A 19,787-nucleotide genomic window follows, 5' to 3' on the forward strand; every position below is an offset into this window, starting at 1 on the left:
CTTTGTGGGCTGTGTGCACAGTCTTGTTGTAGTTGAGCCTTGGTTGCTGTTGGTATCACTGGGAGGAATTGAACTCCAGGCCAATTGGCTATGGGGACCAGCTGTGACTACAGTGGGAGAGCTGCTATGTAGGAGACACCCCTATAGGGCAGGACTTGCTTCAGTGGGGCTTTGGTGCTCACTGAGTCTGCCCCTTGAGTGTGTCACTTATGGATGTGAAGAGTTATAATCTGGCATGGTCTGACACTGACCACTGGGTACACTGGCTCTTGGATCTCCAAGGAGGTACAAAATCAGCCACTGCCTGGGGCCACCCAACAGGAGATACAGAGAGATCTACAGATTCCTCCTCTTTGTATCGGGTTTGGAAGTGCCCAGATGAGGCCCAGCTGTGAAGCAAGGCAGGCAGATGTTGGTGCCAGCTTGGGCCTTTTATTGATAGCTTTGGGGCTCCCTGACCTCGGTGCAGCTTATTTGACAGGTTTTAGGCTGAAAAAGGACAGGCCATTCATATGCAATAGCCACTGTGCACAGCTTGGGTGGGGTTGTAAATTGGGTGGGGTGGGGTCTCAAGGAATCTCTAAGGTGGAGCAAACAGAATTGGCTTCCCATCAGCCCTGCACTAGGGAGGTCCCAGTATGGGAACAACGACCACTGTGAGCACCTGCCTCTGGAAGAAAGCCACCCCTGAGCTCCTTCCCTGAAGCCAGACAGTCCAGTTTCTCCCCGTATCTGTCTGGGTCCCCCAGAGCCTCACCCAGCACTGGAGCTCAGAGCAAGTGGGAGCTTGTAAATTCAGTTCCAGGTGCCAACCTTTTAAGAGGAGCAGCTGGATCTCTAGCAGCCTGTGGGTCACTCAACCCCAATCTGCCTGGTTTTTACAGCCCGTAGTTCTTACTGCCCAAAGGGACTTCTTTCCCCACCTCTGGGTCCCTGAGCTGGGGGTCTGGTGTGGGGCTGGGACTCCTTGCTCCTCCAGGCGGCCTCTGCAGAGGCGATTTCCCTTCTGATTAAAAAAAGCAGTATACCCAGGTGCCAGACCAGCCTGTTCCACGCCTCCCCACCTCCTATGAGTCTCAATAGGCCAGCTTTAGATGTATTTCCACTCAGCCAGCTTTCCCATGGTTCTGGATGATAGCTGTTCTGTATTTTAGTTGTAATTTTGATGTGGTTGTGGGAGGCAGCAAATACAGGCATTTACCTATGCTGCCATCTTGGTTCCTCTCTCTGCTTTCCACATAATTTTCATATTCAACTTTTTGTATCTGATTTTCCTTTTTTTAAAAGAAAGAATACTGTTGTCAAGATAATGTCACTGTGTAGAAATAAATAAAATCGGAAAAATTGACATTTAAATTCCCCTTATTTTATGCTCTCCATGATTTGAAATACTATCTTGGAAAATCATCTCTAATAATAATCTCCTATCAATACTTACACAGAAACAACTACTATAAGAATAACTATGAGTTTTAGTTTATTCTCCATTCAAGAATATTATCTGCCAGTGACCAACTAAATTAGTTTAACAACATATAGACCTGAGTGGTAACATTTAAGGAAAGATGTACTAAGATGTTCAAGAAAATTTAGTATGATTTATTTTCCTCTGAAACAGCCATCACAATTAAGAGTAGCTAATGACAACAACCTTGGAGGCCTTGGGATAATTACGTATGCCTCGCCTTTGTGATAATATACATGTGACCTTGGTAACTTGCCACATTGAACAATAATCAATGGGCTGCCTTTGAAGGTACATTTAAATAATAAAAAATGTCTGTAAACAAAGCAAGTGTAGGTTGTTTTAAAAGAGATAGGTCATAAACATTTTTACTATTAAGATCTATCTCCTTTTAAATTGTGATTCTTAAAACCCGTATAGAGAATTCTGTAGGGTAGAATAATTTTCCAGAATCTCACATTCTTATCTGGAACCATTATTTAAAAATGGATTAAAGATAACCATTTGGAAATTTGCAACTTGTTGCATCTTTTGTTCTTCTAGAGGCAGTGTGGTGTAATGATTAAAAACTGGGCTCCATGAGTGCCTGGAGGGGTACAAGCAGGAGCAGGCTGGAAGGAGGACTTTCAACAATAAAGATTTTAAAAAAATAAATAAAATTAAAAAAAAAATAAAAACACACTCTGTAAAAAATAAATAATAAATAAATAAATAAATAAATAATAAAAATAAAAACTGGGGCTCCAGAGTCAGAGACTCATGCTTATAGTAACAGCACCTACCTTATATGCATCAGAATTAAGTGAGCAAATATATAGAATGTTAAGTACTTACACAGTGCCTGTAGCAAAATGTGCCTTTAATAAACATTTGTCACAAATATTATAAAGCATATTATTTAAACAAGATACATGGGAAACATTTTAGGCAGGAAAACATATGGAGGTTAAATGCATCATAAAAATAGACCACACTTGACTCATAGACACAGGTGTGAATAAATACTTACAAAACCATATTTATTTTTACATTATTGAAAAATCTACTTTTATTTACCTGCTAAGAAATAGGTTTAAAATGCTCTTTATGTCTAGCAACATTTAATGATTAGTGCAAAAGCACAAAGATATCTTAGAGAGTGTATTTTCCAAGTACTCAGTAACTATGATTTTTCTTTTTTTAAAATATATTTTTATTGATTTTTTACAGAGAGGAAGGAAGAGGGATAGATAGCTAGAAACATCGACGAGAGAGAAACATCGATCAGCTGCCTCCTGCACACCCCCTGCTGGGGGTGTTGCCCGCAACCAAGGTACATGCCCTTGACCAGAATCGAACCTGGGACCCTTCAGTTCACAGGCCGACGCTCTATCCACTGAGACAAACCGGTTTCGGCAGTAACGATGATTTTTCTAGCTTATACATAAAACATTCTATGCCCCCAAATTAAATCCAAGAATAAACAGATTTTGCCTTCATTTCAAAAGGCAGGTGGAGAGGCTGGAATTTACCAGGCACAAGGCATCATTAATTACACTCTTCTGCATGTCAGTGTACATAACTTCTCATAATCAGGTTGAATCCCTGTGCTTGGCCAGTGTCACACAGCCAGGAGAAGGTGCCCTCTTGCTCTCTGCACATTCCTATCTTTTCTGTCTAACCTTGTTCAAATACTCATAAATAATGGTGATGCCACTAAAAAAAGCATAACGAAGTTCTATCAGACATAAATTGTTTTTTAAATTGCAATGATTGGGCTGGGGATCTAAAGGAAATTTTGTAAAGAAGAAATGCCAATGAGCCAGATGTGATTTGTAAAGAGGTTCCTTTTCTGTACAACTTCTTCAAAGTAAATTATATCCTGTCAAATATACTGGAAATTTATCATTTACTGAAGACTTTTTTAATATCATAATTCATTGATTAAAAATTACAGCTTGTTTTTGCTCGGTCAAAATCCTACTTACCTCTGCTAAAATCTATGCATCACTTTATTATCAAAACATATCTCTTGTAAATATGTACATGTAAAAATTTGTAAGCAGAAATTCATAGAATAATTATAATGATTGGTTTTAATCATTTTAATGGAATGTAGTACACATTTATAATGCCTCTCCACATAGAATTCTATATATCTAAAGAAAATTACATCCAATCCAAGTCATTTAGTAAATGAGACAAGGTATAAATCAATAAATTAAACAATCTCTTACCAGAATAAAATGATCCTAACATTTCCTTTCTTCCAGAAAGCTCTCGCAGATTTCCCCCAATCAGGATAGGGTTTGTCCTGAAGCATCATATCAGTGACCTGAAACAATCAAAGAAACTTATTTAGCACTGTCAGAAATTTACATTCAGGGGTAAATCTGTAAATAATTTACATTTTATTGAAAATAAAATATGTATGTATTTTAACATTGGAACATATGCAAAGATATAGAAGAATATGCTTTCTTTAGTTAAAAACTTTAATAGTTCATATTCTTTACATAATAAATGAGCATATTTAAGGTCATTCAACATGTCAAATATTGAGATGATTTTTTAAACATCAGTCAAGATTACCTTATAAAAGAAGGCATCATTAAGATATTAATAACCTCTCTATGGAAACAAAACGTATAATAAAGTACCATATTCTTTCTAACTTAGCTAAACAGAATTTCCAGTCAAAATATTATCTTTCCTTCTCTCCCTTTTTTTCTTCAATGATTTGTGAAGTATGGTACTTGGATGCAGTTTTAAGGTACATTTATTCTAATTACCTAGCAAGTCTCCACCTCCATGCAATTAGCAATTCTATTCCTTCTTCCAAAAATGTTCTACCTTTCCCACCTGCACAGATTCTGCCTGTCTTCAGAGGCCTATATACAGTCGTGTTACCATTGTGATGTCTTCATTTTTCCCTCCAACTACAGTTCTTGACCCTTTTCATGTTACATATCACTTTCCACCATCTCTTTTACTTACTTAGGCACATTTTTTCTCTCCACTAGGCTTTGAAATCCTTGAAGTTGAATATTTATCTTTGTATCCTTTCCTAACGATCTTTTACATAAAAGACTAAAATATTACTCAAAGAAGAAATGACAAAAATGTACAAGCATATAAATGCTTGCTTTTAAAAAATGCATTAACAAAGTAAATTGTTCACTGTCAAATCCCTTATTAATAGTTTCAGCAAGTGTCCAGAGAATAATAGGTAGATGTCATAAAAAGCAGCTTTAAAAAACTGGTGAGAATGAAAAATGAATTTCCTTCTTCTTCTAATAAAGAAACATGTTAGCTTATGTGCACATACACACACACAAATATGTTTTTTTCTTTTCCCAGAAAATATACCTTCCTTTTGAGAGAAGAGAACATTTTTAATTAATTATGGTTTTATTTAATAATCTTCAAATCCAAAAGAGCAAGACAGATCAATGTTAAGAATTTTGATAAAGAATGGAATAAACTCAATAGAGTAACAAAGAAGTTTCATTATCCATTAAAATATTTTTTTCTTTTGCCCTTAAAGCCTTAACATTACATGTAAATATAATTTCCAGCAATTGCCTAACCTGGAATGGGTGAGATTTAATCATTTGTGATGAGAGATGGTGATCAAGTGGGGAGTTTCTCTGGATCAGTGGCCTCTTCAATATTACTGGCCTCCCTGCAGAAGGTGCATTGATTCTCAAGCAAGCCCATATTGTGCAACACAACATCCCGGAAATGTTCTTGGAAACCTTCACTGACACTTTAAAGCTGCACATGCTCACTTAGGATGCAATCAGAACAGTGGGTAAAGAGCCCAGTCTCTAGGGCACATGTGATCTTAATTTTTCTCTATATTCTTTCTCACGTCATTTCTAGGACTAGAACTCCCACGCCTCCCCTGGTTGGTAGGAATCAAAGCAAGTTCATTGATCTTCATTGAGCAACACTGCACATCTATGCCAGCTCTGTCTGATTTATGACCCACAGTAATTTTGTGTGATATGATTTCACTGTTGAAAAGATTCAACAATCATAACTGGTTTTAATTTAAACTCTCAATTTCTTAAAACTATTAATTATTTTGATAAGTGTACATGCCACTGATATTAAGAATTCAAAAAGAAAAAAAAACACTTGTTAACTTATTTTTAAAAGAAAACTTATTTTCTTCATGACTCATTAGAATTACAAGGCTTTATTTTCTCACCCATGAATTGTATCTTCAATTAAAAAAATCATGACATTTATCAAAATAAATGAAGGGAAGATGATAGAATAAAAATTAACCAGGAGTCAAGTGAGTTACATTGTTACTAAAAAAGAATAAAGGTAAAAATAGAAAATTTATATCCCATATATTCTTGAGCATAAAAAGAGTTTTATATCACAACTTCCCTCAGGAAAGAATCACTATTTTTTTCAAATACAACAATTTTATTCACTGCTCCTTTGTCACCTTCTTGAATAACAATCTTGTGTCGAATTTTATTTTTACAAAACCTCAAGTTAAGCAAATAAATACTTAAATAGATATTTCATGTTTTGCCAGTTTTTAAAAAGGTTTAATTAATTCTGTTCAACAACATTTCTCTTGTTCTGGAAAGAGTATGCATAGTAATGGATATTTTCATGCAACAGCATGATTATTGGGTAAATTTTATTCAACTTGCAATGTTTTCTCCAGGGCACTTTCTGGGAAATAATTACTATATTTTCTAGAAGGAGGCAATCTGTTGCTATATGACTAATTATTACAGCAGCATGTTTTGCAAAAATGCCATTCAAGGGTAAAGGATTTCTCAGTAAAATGGCAAGATGAGGACAAAATACATTTTTTTCTGATGCCAAACAGCTGGTCCTTTTCACCCCCAGCTCCCAACTATTTATTTTAAGTCATATCATCAGATCAATGTCAGGGCACTTGCTAAATTGGCAAGGAGCAGAGACAGTCATTAAAGGGATGCATTCAATAAAGAAAAATCCAATTACCTGCTGCATTAGAGAAATCAAATTCATTTCTGGTGTTGGTCAAGGACAGTCATTGTGGGAAAATATGCAGAAAAGTGAGGACTAAAAATGATGCGAAAAGGTTGCTGTGCAGCATAAATACAATGTAAAACTTGTTGATGCTTCTCCCCTGGGAAGATTATTAGAATTTAAAATTGCAGGTCTTTTTCCTAAGCTGGGAGAAGTTTGCTTAACTCTTTGAGTACCACAATCTTTCCCTTCCCCTTTCTTCTCTCCTGGATCTTTGCATAAAACTCAGAACCTCATGATGGCCCTTCCCTCACTATGCCCTGTTAGGTAGTCTCTCCCAGTGGACATAAGCTGTTTTAGGGCACGGACATTGTTCAGTCAGAGCAAACACATCTGTGTTGACATTGAAAAGCCAGTAAATGATTATCCCTACAGAAATCTAAGGGAAACCTTTCTCCTCTATGAGCTGAGCTTACATGATGCTGTGGAGCTTCATGGCTTACAAAGCTCAGGGATGTACTTCTGTTAATAACTGTCATGGTAACTTTATAAAGAAAGTCATTATTCTCCATCTTTCACCAACACAGAAAGTCAGTGAGGTTAAATAGCTTAACAGGTCACACACAGTGTACTGTTATGTACATCCATTCTGTAGCCAGCCAGCCTGGGTCCTAATTCTAGTGTTGTCTCTTACTACCTTTTGATTTGGGGCAAAGTAGTTCATCTCTCTGTACCTTGGTTTCTTATGCATTATCTAGTGGCAGGTGTTATAATAATTATTTACATGTTATTGTGTATATCTGGAATTCCTAACTAATCGTTTTGCTTCATGTGACCATTGTGTTAAATACTAGTAACTGATTGTGAAAGGACTTGTCAATCATTCTCATCTCCTCTATAAAGACAAGACTATCACACTGAACTGTTAGGAAATGATAAATATATAGTATAATGTTCAAATATATTATGGTCAAATACTGCTGTTAAAAATCAAAGGGAGGGGAGGCCAGGCACCAAAGGTTGCAATAATCTCAGACGGTTTCACAGGGGGTTTGTGTAACATAACTGAGCATTAATTTGCATCCTGTACTCTCCAATTTTGCCAGTCTAGTCTTAGCCTGATTATAAGCTCCTCACATGCAGATATACATATGCTGCACCTATAGTTTTATTTGATATAGTTTTATGTTAAGAATGTGATATTAATGTAAAATATTAATATTAGGGATATAAGGTCATAATATAATAACAACTATGGCTACATAGTCCACCTCTTGTGATAGCTATTATTTAGTGGAATATAATTTAAAGAAACAAGTGCTATTCTATTAACAATAATATATACATTAAGTATATTAATGAACAAACATATACATATAATTTTGCATGCTATTTTGCAACTTCTTTCCATTTAACAATATATCTTCAACATCATCCTATATCACTACAAATAAAGCTATTTAAGTGATTTCTTGTTTTTTATCTTCTACTGTACCATTAGTGTGCATTTTTCCAAAATGTAAAAGGTTTCTGTTTTGTTCTAGTTATTACCCTTATAATGGAACTTCATTTAATGTATGTATTTACTATGTCTTTAGATTTTACTCCCCATTATGAGCATTAACACAATTATTTAATTTCTTCTTCTCCCTCTGCCTTCTTCCCCACAGCACCTTATTATACACTTACTGTATTATTTTTCCTATTTTTCAACTCTGAATATCTAGAAACTTATTTTATTTATCATCTTTAAATGATACCACCTTTCCCTCATCTAATAAAGATGAGAAAATCAAAATATTGTATTTTCTTACATCATATATCATTTCTATGTTGTTGGAGTTTAGGAATATTTTTATATTTGGTCTATAACCAGAAGCCATGCATTTATTTTAACCTGAGTCCCACAACCTTTTCCAGTACATCAGCTAGTTTTCCAACTACTTCCAACTTTGTTCTGCAATATATTCCTCAGGAAGCTTCACTAGAACAATGTGGCTGATAACCAAACTGTCTATTTTCTGTATCCTTGACTAATAATCAGGCTGAGTGTAAAATTTTTGAGCCCCATTTTTCCCCTTAGAACTGAAGGCATTGCTTCACTTAACACTACTGAGTGATATCAAGGAAGAATCTAAGAAAACTGGAATCTGGACTTTTTTTTTCCATCTTTTACAGGTAAATTATTGTGTTCTTTTGTTTTTATTGTTTTGTTTTATTTTCTGGGGTGCCACAGCATTTGCTTTTTATTTTGAATGCAATAACTTTGCTAAGATTATCTATTGTTATCTGTCACTTTTCTAGGGACAATTTCCCCTTTTAGTTTAAAGATTCAAGCCTTTATTCTATGAAGTCTTTTTTTACATTAAATTTATTGGAGTGGCATAGGTTAATAAAATTATAAAGGTTTCAAGTGTACAATTCTATGTTACATCATCTGTATATAGTCTTTTTGGAATCCTTAATTATTTCTTTTCTTTTCCGTTACTTCAATTCTATTCTTTAGAGAAATAATTATGCACATACTGGTTTTCTCTGTCTTCTGTGTCTACACCCCTTCTTAAAATTTCATTTTGCTCACTCAGTTATGTCCCACATTGTGATTATGGGTGTTCTGATTACTGTTTGTCCTGTTTGAGAGTCACCAGGTTCTTCCCAGGAACTTTACTCTGTGAGAAAAAAAACTTTTCATGCCCTTTTGGTACATCATCATTCTAAACATCTGAACAAATTTGGGATGGGGGTCTATCCTTTGTCTATGGAGCAGTCACTCAATAACATACCTAGCACCATCATGACAAGTAGTGAGTTTTGGGGTGACTTTTTTTTCTTATATCTTATCTGGGATCCTAACTTTTTCTTACACAATCTTAGCATCTTCTGATGCAAACATATTCTCATCACCAAACAGCAATGCCAAAGGCTGCAAACATATTTAAAGATTCCTGTGAGACTGTGGCAGGGAAACTCTAATGTATTCCTGAAACTTTACCTCCATGTATCAAAGGCTGATATGTAAAGACAAAGGTTGATGTTATATAAATTCTTCATATAAAATATGGAGAAATTAAAAGATCCCTATTCTAGCACCTCTACTCTGAACATAGATGGAGACTACAAAATGCAAAAAAAATCTAAAGTGGCTGAATTAACCCTGCAAATGTACCCACCTCCAGAATATAAATTCCATGATGACAGGGATTTTGTCCCTTTTGTTCTCACTATGTTTCCATCATCTAGCATTGCGTCTGGTGTACTGTGGACTCCCAGTAAACATTTACTAAATGAATGCATGAAAGGATAAATGTCTGAACAAAAGGGAATCAAGAGCAGCATGAGGAAGGCTAGGATAAGTAGCACACTCCCAGTAGCTCAGTGTCTTCCATTGAAATCTCCTCCAGCAGTTAGTGGTGATGTTGGTGCTAAAGGATGTGATGGTAGTAGTGGGGGCAGGAGTAATAATATAGAGGCAGTAGAGTATTCCTTTTCCTCCCAACCCTGTCTCTTCACTCCCTGGAGAGGTATAACGACACAGGAGATATATAGTTAAGATTCTAAAAGAGATAGAGATAGTCTTTCTAAATTCCTGGAAAAATAAAAAAAATAAATCAAATATAACTTCAAAGAAGAGGGATATTAAGCCTGAGATCGCATGCTTTCTCATGTGATCCATGTACATAATATATTGGATTTATTGTACATTTATTTATCGATGAACTAAATAAGGACAGATATAAATCACACATTTTAAAGATTAAAAATAGTACACTTTCATATGCCTTATTTGTGGTATTGACACACTGTATGACAGAGGTGGGGGAGTGGGACAGTGCCCAGCCTGTGCATCCTTATGTGGTGGTCCGGTTCTGTTGGTACATTTGCACCCACTGTAGCAGAGCATTGTGTTCTTTTCTTTCCTCTTAGGTCCTCTATGTGGAAACAAAGCCTAAATTGCCATTTCAATACTGTACTTTCTAGGGCAATGTGTTTTTTTCCCCCCTTTCACTGCCCCCTGACCCCACCACACATCACACCACATACACAGACATGCATATACAATCAGCCTCACACAATAGCACTTCCAGCTGAGACAAAGACAGACCCAAGGTCCAACCAAAAAGGAATATGCACACTCGCAGAGGAACATTAGCTGAGTATATAATTAAGTAAATGGAAACCATGGAGAAAGTTTTCTAAATTACCTAGTGATGCCTTGAGTGAATTGCTACAAGAACTATCTGAAAATCACTGGAAAATATACTGGCAAACATAAAACTTGGAATGTATTCTACAGCTTTTCAGAAGCGCAACCAGGATTGCATAAAGCATGAATATTAATGCACCTGCTTATTATCTCCAATGATAGCCTGCACTGCCTTCGTGATGTATTGCACCTTATTGCCGGATCCCTACTGATTTACAATGAGTCATAGACTGTTTTATTATTAAGTAAGGAAATTGGGCATGTCTCAGAATACAGAACATTTAGAAAAATATCCCTGAATCACCTGAATACAGAAATATACACAATCAAAAAGTACTTTCCCAAGCAAAGTCTGCAGAGTTTTAAATAGTGTGTTAACAAATGCAAAATAAATACCATGTGCCCCAGTACAATTTGCTTTCCATCACACTGAATTATAATTTAGAATATGTGAAAAAGTGAGAGTTATCACTGATTTTGCTGAGCATGAAGACAGCAGAAAAATATTTATGTCATCTTCTGACATGTTATTTCTTATGACTGACTAAATTACCAAATGACAGTAGCCCAATATTACATGATTGGACATTAATTTTGGGTTTTTGGCTTGAAAGAATTAGTGTTCGGTGTGCATATCTTCTCTGTTTTGTTAACTTAAGTAAGTAATTGTTACTAGTAAATAAATTATACAAAATATACTATAATATGATGGCTTTGCAACTGTATATTTGAATGGAGGGCCAATAGGAAGAGAAATAAAGGATATTTTTAGAAATGTGAATGTAAGAACTATTATCCACCAAGGATCCATTGGAACACAGAAAGAGCAAACATATCCTCAAAGGGAAAATCAGTCTCATTTTCAGGACACCAGCATTCCAGCTTTCTGAAAGAAATGCCTAATATATGCTGCCCCTAATGAGAGCGTCAAAGTAGTTTGCTTAGTCTCCAGGCCCAGGGCCGCCATGTGGCCTGCCATTTTGCTGGTATAATTATAATTTATCAAAATATTCAACCAGCCCTAGCCAGCATGGCTCAGTGGTAGAGCGTCGCCCCATTCACCAAAGGGTCTTGAGTTGGATTCTCGGTCATGGGCACGTACCTGGGTGGCAGGTTGATCCCAGGCCCCAGGCAGATAACATGTGGGTGGCAACTAAACCATGTTTCTCTCTCTCCCCACACATACCTTTCTCCCTTCCACTGTCTCTAAAAATCAATGGGAAAAAATATCCTCAGGCAAGGATTTTACACACACACACACACACACACACACACACACACACACACACACACACTGAGGCCAAATTATTATGACCACCTGACGTTTGTAGGCAAATTAGCCATACACTGCATTGTATGGGATATAGAAGCCGAAGGCCTGTTCGAACACCTTTGCTGTCTACAGTTACCAAGATACAATTCGCACAGGAATACAAGGATTGGACAGTCGAGCATTGGAAAAAAAGTCATGTGGTCCGATGAATCATGTTTCCAGTTGCATCATGCAGATGGAAGAGTGAGAATTTCGTGGAAACAGCATGAAAGCAAGCACCCCACATGCATGAGTACAACCCTTCAAGCTAGTGGGGGCAGTGTTATGGTTTGGGGCATGTTTTTTGGGGGCATGACTTGGGCCCTTTAATTCATGTGGAACAATGTCTGAATAGCACAACATACCTAAGTATCATTGCTGATCAAGTTCTTCCTATCATGTTGATGATGTATCCCAATGGAGATGGCTTCTTCCGACAAGACAATGCGCCATGCCATGGTGCTCGTATTGTGCAGGAGTGGTTTCAAGAACATGAGGGAGACTTTACCTTGCTTAGGTGGCCCCCACAATCACCAGATCTCAATCCAATTGAGCATTTGTGGGACGAAGTTAAAAGAGCCATCAGGCAGCTGGTTCTACAACCATCAAATCTCACAGAACTGGACAGTGCTATTCATCAGGCATGGTGTCAGACTCCTCACACCACCTTTCAACATCTCGTGGAGTCAATGCCAAGAAGAATCGCCACATTATTGAAGGCAAAAGGTGGCCCAACAAAGCACTGATGGGGTGGTCATAATAATCTGGCCACTCAGTGTATATATACATACACACACACACACACACACACACATATATATATATATATATATATATATATATATATATATATATTCAACCAACTCTATAAGATGACAAATCCAAAGCTATAGGCTGGTGAGGTGAAAAGATGTTCCATTGGGTTGACATTCCTACTGTTAGTAAAGAGTAGGTCCAAGAAGAGGTTGATAATCATCCATTGGATATAACTACCTTTATTTCATTTTCAGAATTTGAGAGATTTAAAGTAAGGCAATGGACAAGTAGCATGGTTTATAAGTGAAAACAAGTATTATTTCTATGTTCTATTGTTGCCTGAAAACAGATCCTCCTATATAATAAAGAGGTAATATGCAAACTGACCATCACACCCTTGCATAAGATGTCCACCTCCATGTGGTCACAAGATGGCCACCATAAGATGGCTGGCAGGGGAGGCCAGTTGTGGGCAATCAGGCCAGCAGGGGAGCAGTTAGGCATCGATCAGGCTGTAGGGGAATGGTTAGGAGGTGATCAGGCTGGCAGGCAGGCAAGAGGTTGGGAACCAGCAGTCCCGGATTGTGAGAGGGATGTCCGACTGCCGGTTGGACATCCCCTGAGAGGTCTCAGATTTTAGAGGGTGCAGGTTAGGCTGAGGGACACCCCCCAGTGCATGAATTTCATGCACCAGGCCTCTAGTATAATTATAACACTATGGACTGAGTGTTGTGTGACATAATAGCAAGCTTAGAAATCCTAAAGCAATAACCTAAATCTGTATCATTGCAATAAATATCCTACTTATCAGCATTCATTTTCTAAAACTAAAATGAAACATTTTCATTTTAAATACAAGTAAAATACTGATTTTATGGCATATTTAAAAAAACTAAATCTAGTAAGTATGCTTCAACCAGACTTTTCAGATGTAGCTACTTATTCAAGATGCTTTCATTAAAATTATTTTAAAATTTTATATATATCAAAGAGCATATAATGTATAAATAATACATAAATATAGCAAAAGTAGATAGTAAAACATGTTTTTATTAGGTGGTCTGTTTTCAAATTTTATTGATTTTTAGAGAGAGGAAGGAAAAGAGAGACAGAGAGAAAAAATCATTGATGTGAGAGAGAAACATTGATTGGCCACCTTCTGCATGTGCCCCAACCCATAACCTGGGTATGTGCCTTAACCAGGAATCGAACCTTCCACCTTTTGGTGTATGGGACAATGCTCCAATCAATTGAGACACACTGGCAGGGCATGGTGTCTTAAAATATACAATAAAATCAAAGGTCTTGAAGTCCTCTGTGTATTTGTCTCTAGTCAAATTATCCTGTCTACTCCTATAAGAGGTAACCACAATTCTAAATTCTGGATTTATAATTCCCATTTTCATGCTTTTATTTGTGGTTTCACTCCACATGGATGTAACCATAAGTATAAAAAAATATTGCTTAGTTATATATATTTTGTATATTAATAGTTTAGTAGCATAATAAATTTTCCTATAGCTGGCTTTTTTTTTTCTCAATGTTATTTTTCTGAGGTTCATCTAGAGCAGTGGTTCTCAACCTTTCTAATGCCGCGACCCTTTAATACAGTTCCTCATGTTGTGGTGACCCCCAACCATAAAATTATTTTCGTTGCTACTTCATAACTGTAATTTTGCTACTGTTAATGAATCGTAATGTAAATATCTGTGTTTTCTGATGGTCTTAGGCTCTACAGCAGTGGTTCTCAACCTGTGGATCGTGACCCACAGGTTGAGAACCACTAGCAGGGTCGCCTAAAACCATCGGAAAACACAGATATTTACATTACGATTCATTAACAGTAGCAAAATTACAGTTATGAAGTAGCAACGAAAATAATTTTATGGTTGGGGGTCACCACAACATGAGGAACTGTGTCGCAGAATTAGAAAGGTTGAGAATCACTGATCTAGAGTGAAGCATGTAATTATATCTTTTATCTCCATTCTATCTCTATTAATATTTTTTCATTTTATATTACTAATTTGTATCATTTTTCTTTTACTCTTGATTAATATTATAAAGATTTTTCAATTTTATTAGGCTTTCAAAAATTTGACTATTTTAATCCTCTCTATCATACCTTTATTTATATTATATTAATTTATGCTGATACCTTTATGTCCTTCATTTTATTTTTTAGCACATGGAAGATATTCTGGCCTCCATTGTTGCTAGGTAGAAATCAACTGTCATTTCTTTACAGGTAAGTCTGGCATTTCTTTAAAAATTCTTATTACTTTTCCTGTAATGCTATGTAGTTTCACTTTCATTTGTTAAGGTATGAAATTTTTTGCCTGTGCTGAGTTTATTGTGATTTTGGAAGATAAAGTTTCATGCATTTCAATAATTAGGGAAAGTTCTAAGCCTTTTTTCCTTCAAAATTTCTATCCTGTCCTCTCTATTTTCACCTTCTGGAACTTTGATCACATCCACATTAGAACTCATTTCATGTCTCTTACCTTCTTTTAGATATTTTCTATTTCTTTGTACACTATTTTGGAAAAAATATATTTCACATGTATTTTATACTTTACTAATTATCTACCTTTGTCTAACATGCTCTTTAACCCAACAACTACATTTTTCATTTCAATCATCATATATTTTTATTCCTAAAGGTTCTGGTTCCGTTTTAAAATTACACTGTCTTTTGTTCCTGACTTATATTTTCAATTCTCTCTTTATTAGTTTGAATATATTATTTTAAAATATTATGTTACGTTCTCTAAAAATAATTCTAAAAACTGAAATCTGTGAGTCTAATTCTACTAGTTGTATTTACTGCTATTACTCATGATAATTGTTTCCTTGTGTGTTTTGTCATTTCCTCTTCAGCTACGTTTGTTGGCATTTTATTTGTGGAAGTATTTTAAGAATAGACTTGTTAATGTGTTCCTCCAGTGAGAATGTATGCTTGGTTCTATGAAGAACCTATAGAAACTTCCAGCCAGGGATCACTTTAAAATACATTCTTACTGTGGAGGTGTTTAAACCTGCGTGGTGAGAATTAGGATCATCTACCCACTTGAAGAATAGCTTGTGGTTATACAGTCTCAGGGGAGACTTCATTTTTCTCCTCTCTCCAGGACCTCTGACAAGACAACCATGTTTCTAGTGTGCATACCTATGTGGGACAATTTTTTCCAGTCAACCTTCTCACTGAGAGTGTAGCTTTTCAGGGTTCCTGGCTTTATGTTGACTGCTCCTCATTTGACAACATATCTTACCTGGGCCCTCCGTTTTGTCTCCTTTTCCTCAAATAAATATTAAAACAAGAGCCCTAAATCACTAATGCTTGGTCAATAGCCTCAGGCCCTCTCCTTACTTATCTGGGTTTGTGTCACATTTTGTTTTTGATCTCTCAGGATATCCTTTACTTTCCTACAAAAAGACCATTATTTTCAAAAGATAGTGGTTTTTATTACACTTATTTGATTTTTAAAAAGTAAATATGTATACCCAAGGTGTTTTGTATCTGGAGGTGGTGGTGGTTGTTGCTTTTTCCTGCTGTCTGGTTCACCATAATCTGAGGAACAATTCCGTTTTTCCACACCTTTTCTATCATCCTCACTTTAACACTGTGTAGAACATGGTGTTTTAACAAAGAATTCAATTTTCATCTTTAATCCTAGGAAGGCATGATTAATCTCGAGAAAGAATTAACACTAGAAAGAATAAAGATATTCAATAATTTTCAAAGGAACACAGTCCAATAAACCCCGCAGATTCTCTGTTTTGTTTTCAAGTCTACAAGTATAGAAGCTGGTTGCACTTGAGAGATGCCTCCCTCCCCACACCTCATTTCTACCTTTAATTAGTCTGAAGCAGAGAAAAGGCTAATCGAATTTTCACGTCATATCTTTGGGAGCTTAACACATGTTTATTGACAACCAATTAATATGCATTTTTCTTCACCATCTAAGTGTTACTACCTTCCTGGTTGTATAGAACGGGAACATGCTGCTTGGAGGCTTGATATGTGGTCCGAGGTCACAGTGTGGTAGGGCCAGGACGCAGACTAAATGCAGGAATGCCCGGCTCCAAAGTCTAAGCACTTGGCCAACATACTATGTCTCTACTTGATTAATATTAATGATGATTTACTGCAATGAATAATTTATCATCTATTTTCAGAAGTTTTTTTGTGGAAACATATTTCATTCAACTCAATGCATTCAACCAATACTACACTTGCATTAAATATACAATAATTTTCAAAGCACTCTTAGAAACATCAGTTATTGCGTACCCATGGCCACTTGGTGTGGGACAAGTTTGACAATTTTCATTTAACACATGGAGAAGCAGACACAGAGACGTCGCGTGGCTTGCACAGAGCAATTTAGGACTGCAGCCAAACCAGGCCGCTTTATTCTCACTCCTCTTCCCTCACTTACTTACACTTGCATTTGAAAAATGACAGTCCCCTTCAGAAAACACTGGGCATCCAATATGCCCTGAAAGACAGGGCAGTCAGAGAAGGAAGCTTGGGACCCAGCGTGGGGTGAAGAGGATGGTGAGTGCTGTGTGTGGTCGCCTGAAGACTCTGCTGCTAGAGGGGGAATGAGGTTGACATGGGATCACCCTTTTCTCCCAAGCCCACCTCCCACACACCTCTCCTCTAAGAATGATTATTTGTTATTTGAGGGAAGTGTATAAAGATGAGGGCAACTACTGTATTAATTCTGAAAAAATAGAATGAAGCATTTAGAATCACAATTTAGTAGCAATCTTACCCTTATACACTCATCTTTACACGTAAAGATGACTCTGATAATAAATAAGATGCGCATCCCTTTACTCTTTTTTTTTTTTAATCCTCACCCACGGATATAAATGTTCCATTAATTGTAGAGAGTGGAAAGGAGAAAGAGAGAGAAACATCGACGTGAGAGATAAACATCGATCAGTGGCCTCCCGTATGCGCCTCGACTGGAGATTAAACCTGCAACTTGGGTATGTGCCCTGCCTGGGAGGGAATCTAACCTGCAACCTTTTGGTACACGGGACCATGCTCCAATCAACTGAACCACACCAGCCAGGCCATGCCTTGACTCTTACGTTTGATCATGGGATTTAGAAAATGTTTACATATTTTATAAGTCTTTATTAAATATTTTCTGGTTTGGGCCACCACACACTCCTTTACTTGCAGGGGGGGGGGAAAACAACACAAAACAAAACTAAGTTGCTAGCTCAACTCAATTTAAATCAATGTTCAATTTACTAAATACCAAGCACCAACTGTGGCTCTCCCTGAGCACTGTGATGGTTCAATGACTTGGCTCAGGTTGCTTGTCCTTATAATGGGGATGGTAGGCCCTGCATCCCTCTTAAGACTGATGTGGAGCCTTGTAATGGTTAACTTTATCTGTTGACTTGACTAGACTAAGGGATGTCAGGCAGCTGATGAAAAATTATTTGTGAGGGTGTTTTCAGAAGAGAGTAGCATTTGAATTGGTGAACTGAGTAAAGGAGTTCGCCCTGAGATTGCTGGGCATCATGTAATCTGTGGGGGCCCTGAACAGAATAAAAATTAAAAAAAAAAACAGAGGAAGGGCAAATTTGTTCTTTTTGCTTGAGCTGGAACATCCATATTCTGCTGTCCTTGGGCACAGGTGCTTCTGATTCCCAGGCCTTCAAACTCGGACTGAATTACTGCACCAGCTTTCCTGGGTCTCCAGCTTGCAAACAAATGAATGTGGGACTTTTCCACCTCAATGATAGTGTGAGCCAACTCCAAGTATAAATCAATTATATATATATAATATTTATATATATATATATATATATATATATATAATTTTCTCTGTTTCTCTGAACTCTGACTAATATAAGCCTAGGGAGATGCTATCCTATATAATAAAAGGCTAATATGCAAATTGACCAAAGTGTGGAACAACTTGTTGCTATGATGCACACTGACCACCAGGGGGCAGACGCTCAATGCAGGAAGCACCGCTCAGCCAGAACCCTGAGCTAGGCTCATGATGGCGAGTTCAGCTGCGGTGGTGGAAGCCTCTCCTGCCTCTGCAGTAGCACTAAGGATGTCTGACTGACGGCTTAGGCCCACTCCCCATGCCGTCAGTCAGACATCCCTCAAGGGCTCCCAGACTGCAAGGGGGCGCAGGCTTGGCTGAGGGACCTCCACCCCAAGTGCACAAATTTTGTGCACCGGTCCTCTAGTTTTAAATAATCCAATATGTAAGGTTATTATTGTACATGGTGAGCATATCAGCATCCCTTTACTCAAGGAGTTTAGCGCCAAGCAGTAGAAGGTACTCAAATCAGTTTGATGCAGGACAAATAGAACAAAATGTCAACTGAAGCTATTATTACAAATCAACCATCTCTTATCCAAAAGTTATTGGGGCCAGATACATTTTAGGACCTGAATTCTTCATATTCTAAACAGGCAACATCATACAATATAGATCATCAGGTACACCTCCATCACAAAAAATATTCATGCTTCTGTAACAGAACACATGGCTCGTCACATGTGGGATAAATAAAGAGTACAAAGAGCCTCGTGTCAGCTCAGATCTGGTTTTGCCAAAAACTGAATGAGGGCAGGACAGGTATTGCCACTGAATGAGTTGTTATAAAATCTATTCTGTTGTTGTTCTTTTCAAAGCTTTTGAGATTTCAGAATTGTGGATCAAAGAGTTGTAAATCTGAAGAGCATTTAAATGAAATAATTACTTATCTGTTCTTATTCCATATATTGCTTTATTTATCTAGATATTTTTCTAGAAACTTATGGAGAATCAGACAAATAGGTTCTCTTTCTGTAGTGATCAGAAGCCAGCAACAGGCATCAGAATCACCTGAATAATGTTCCTACAATAAAGCTGCTGAGCCTCACCCCGAGGCGTCCGGATCCCATCTGTCTGAAGCAGAACCCGGGACTTGGTATTTTTCCAAAGTTCTAAAAATGATTTGCCACACACCCTTCATAGAAAACCATGATTTAAAGCAATAATATTTTTGCTTTATATCTCTGTGGCTTAATAGTATAATAAAACCAACAAGAATAT

The 19,787-nt window shown here is 37.0% G+C and overlaps 1 protein-coding gene across 3 annotated transcripts in view; it reads right to left on the minus strand.

Moving 5' to 3' along the window:
• Positions 1 to 19,787, minus strand: part of TMEM117 (transmembrane protein 117) — a 448,876-nt gene that overhangs the window by 157,084 nt on the left and 272,005 nt on the right. For all 3 annotated transcript variants that reach the window (XM_054719144.1, XM_008140577.3, XM_054719143.1), the window contains one exon: positions 3,682 to 3,779. In XM_054719144.1, the coding sequence (XP_054575119.1) occupies positions 3,682 to 3,779 (98 nt within the window). The remainder of the gene's footprint in view (positions 1 to 3,681; positions 3,780 to 19,787) is intronic.

The sequence above is a fragment of the Eptesicus fuscus genome, chromosome 7 (assembly GCF_027574615.1).
Source record: "Eptesicus fuscus isolate TK198812 chromosome 7, DD_ASM_mEF_20220401, whole genome shotgun sequence".
NCBI classification, from domain to species: domain Eukaryota; kingdom Metazoa; phylum Chordata; class Mammalia; order Chiroptera; family Vespertilionidae; genus Eptesicus; species Eptesicus fuscus.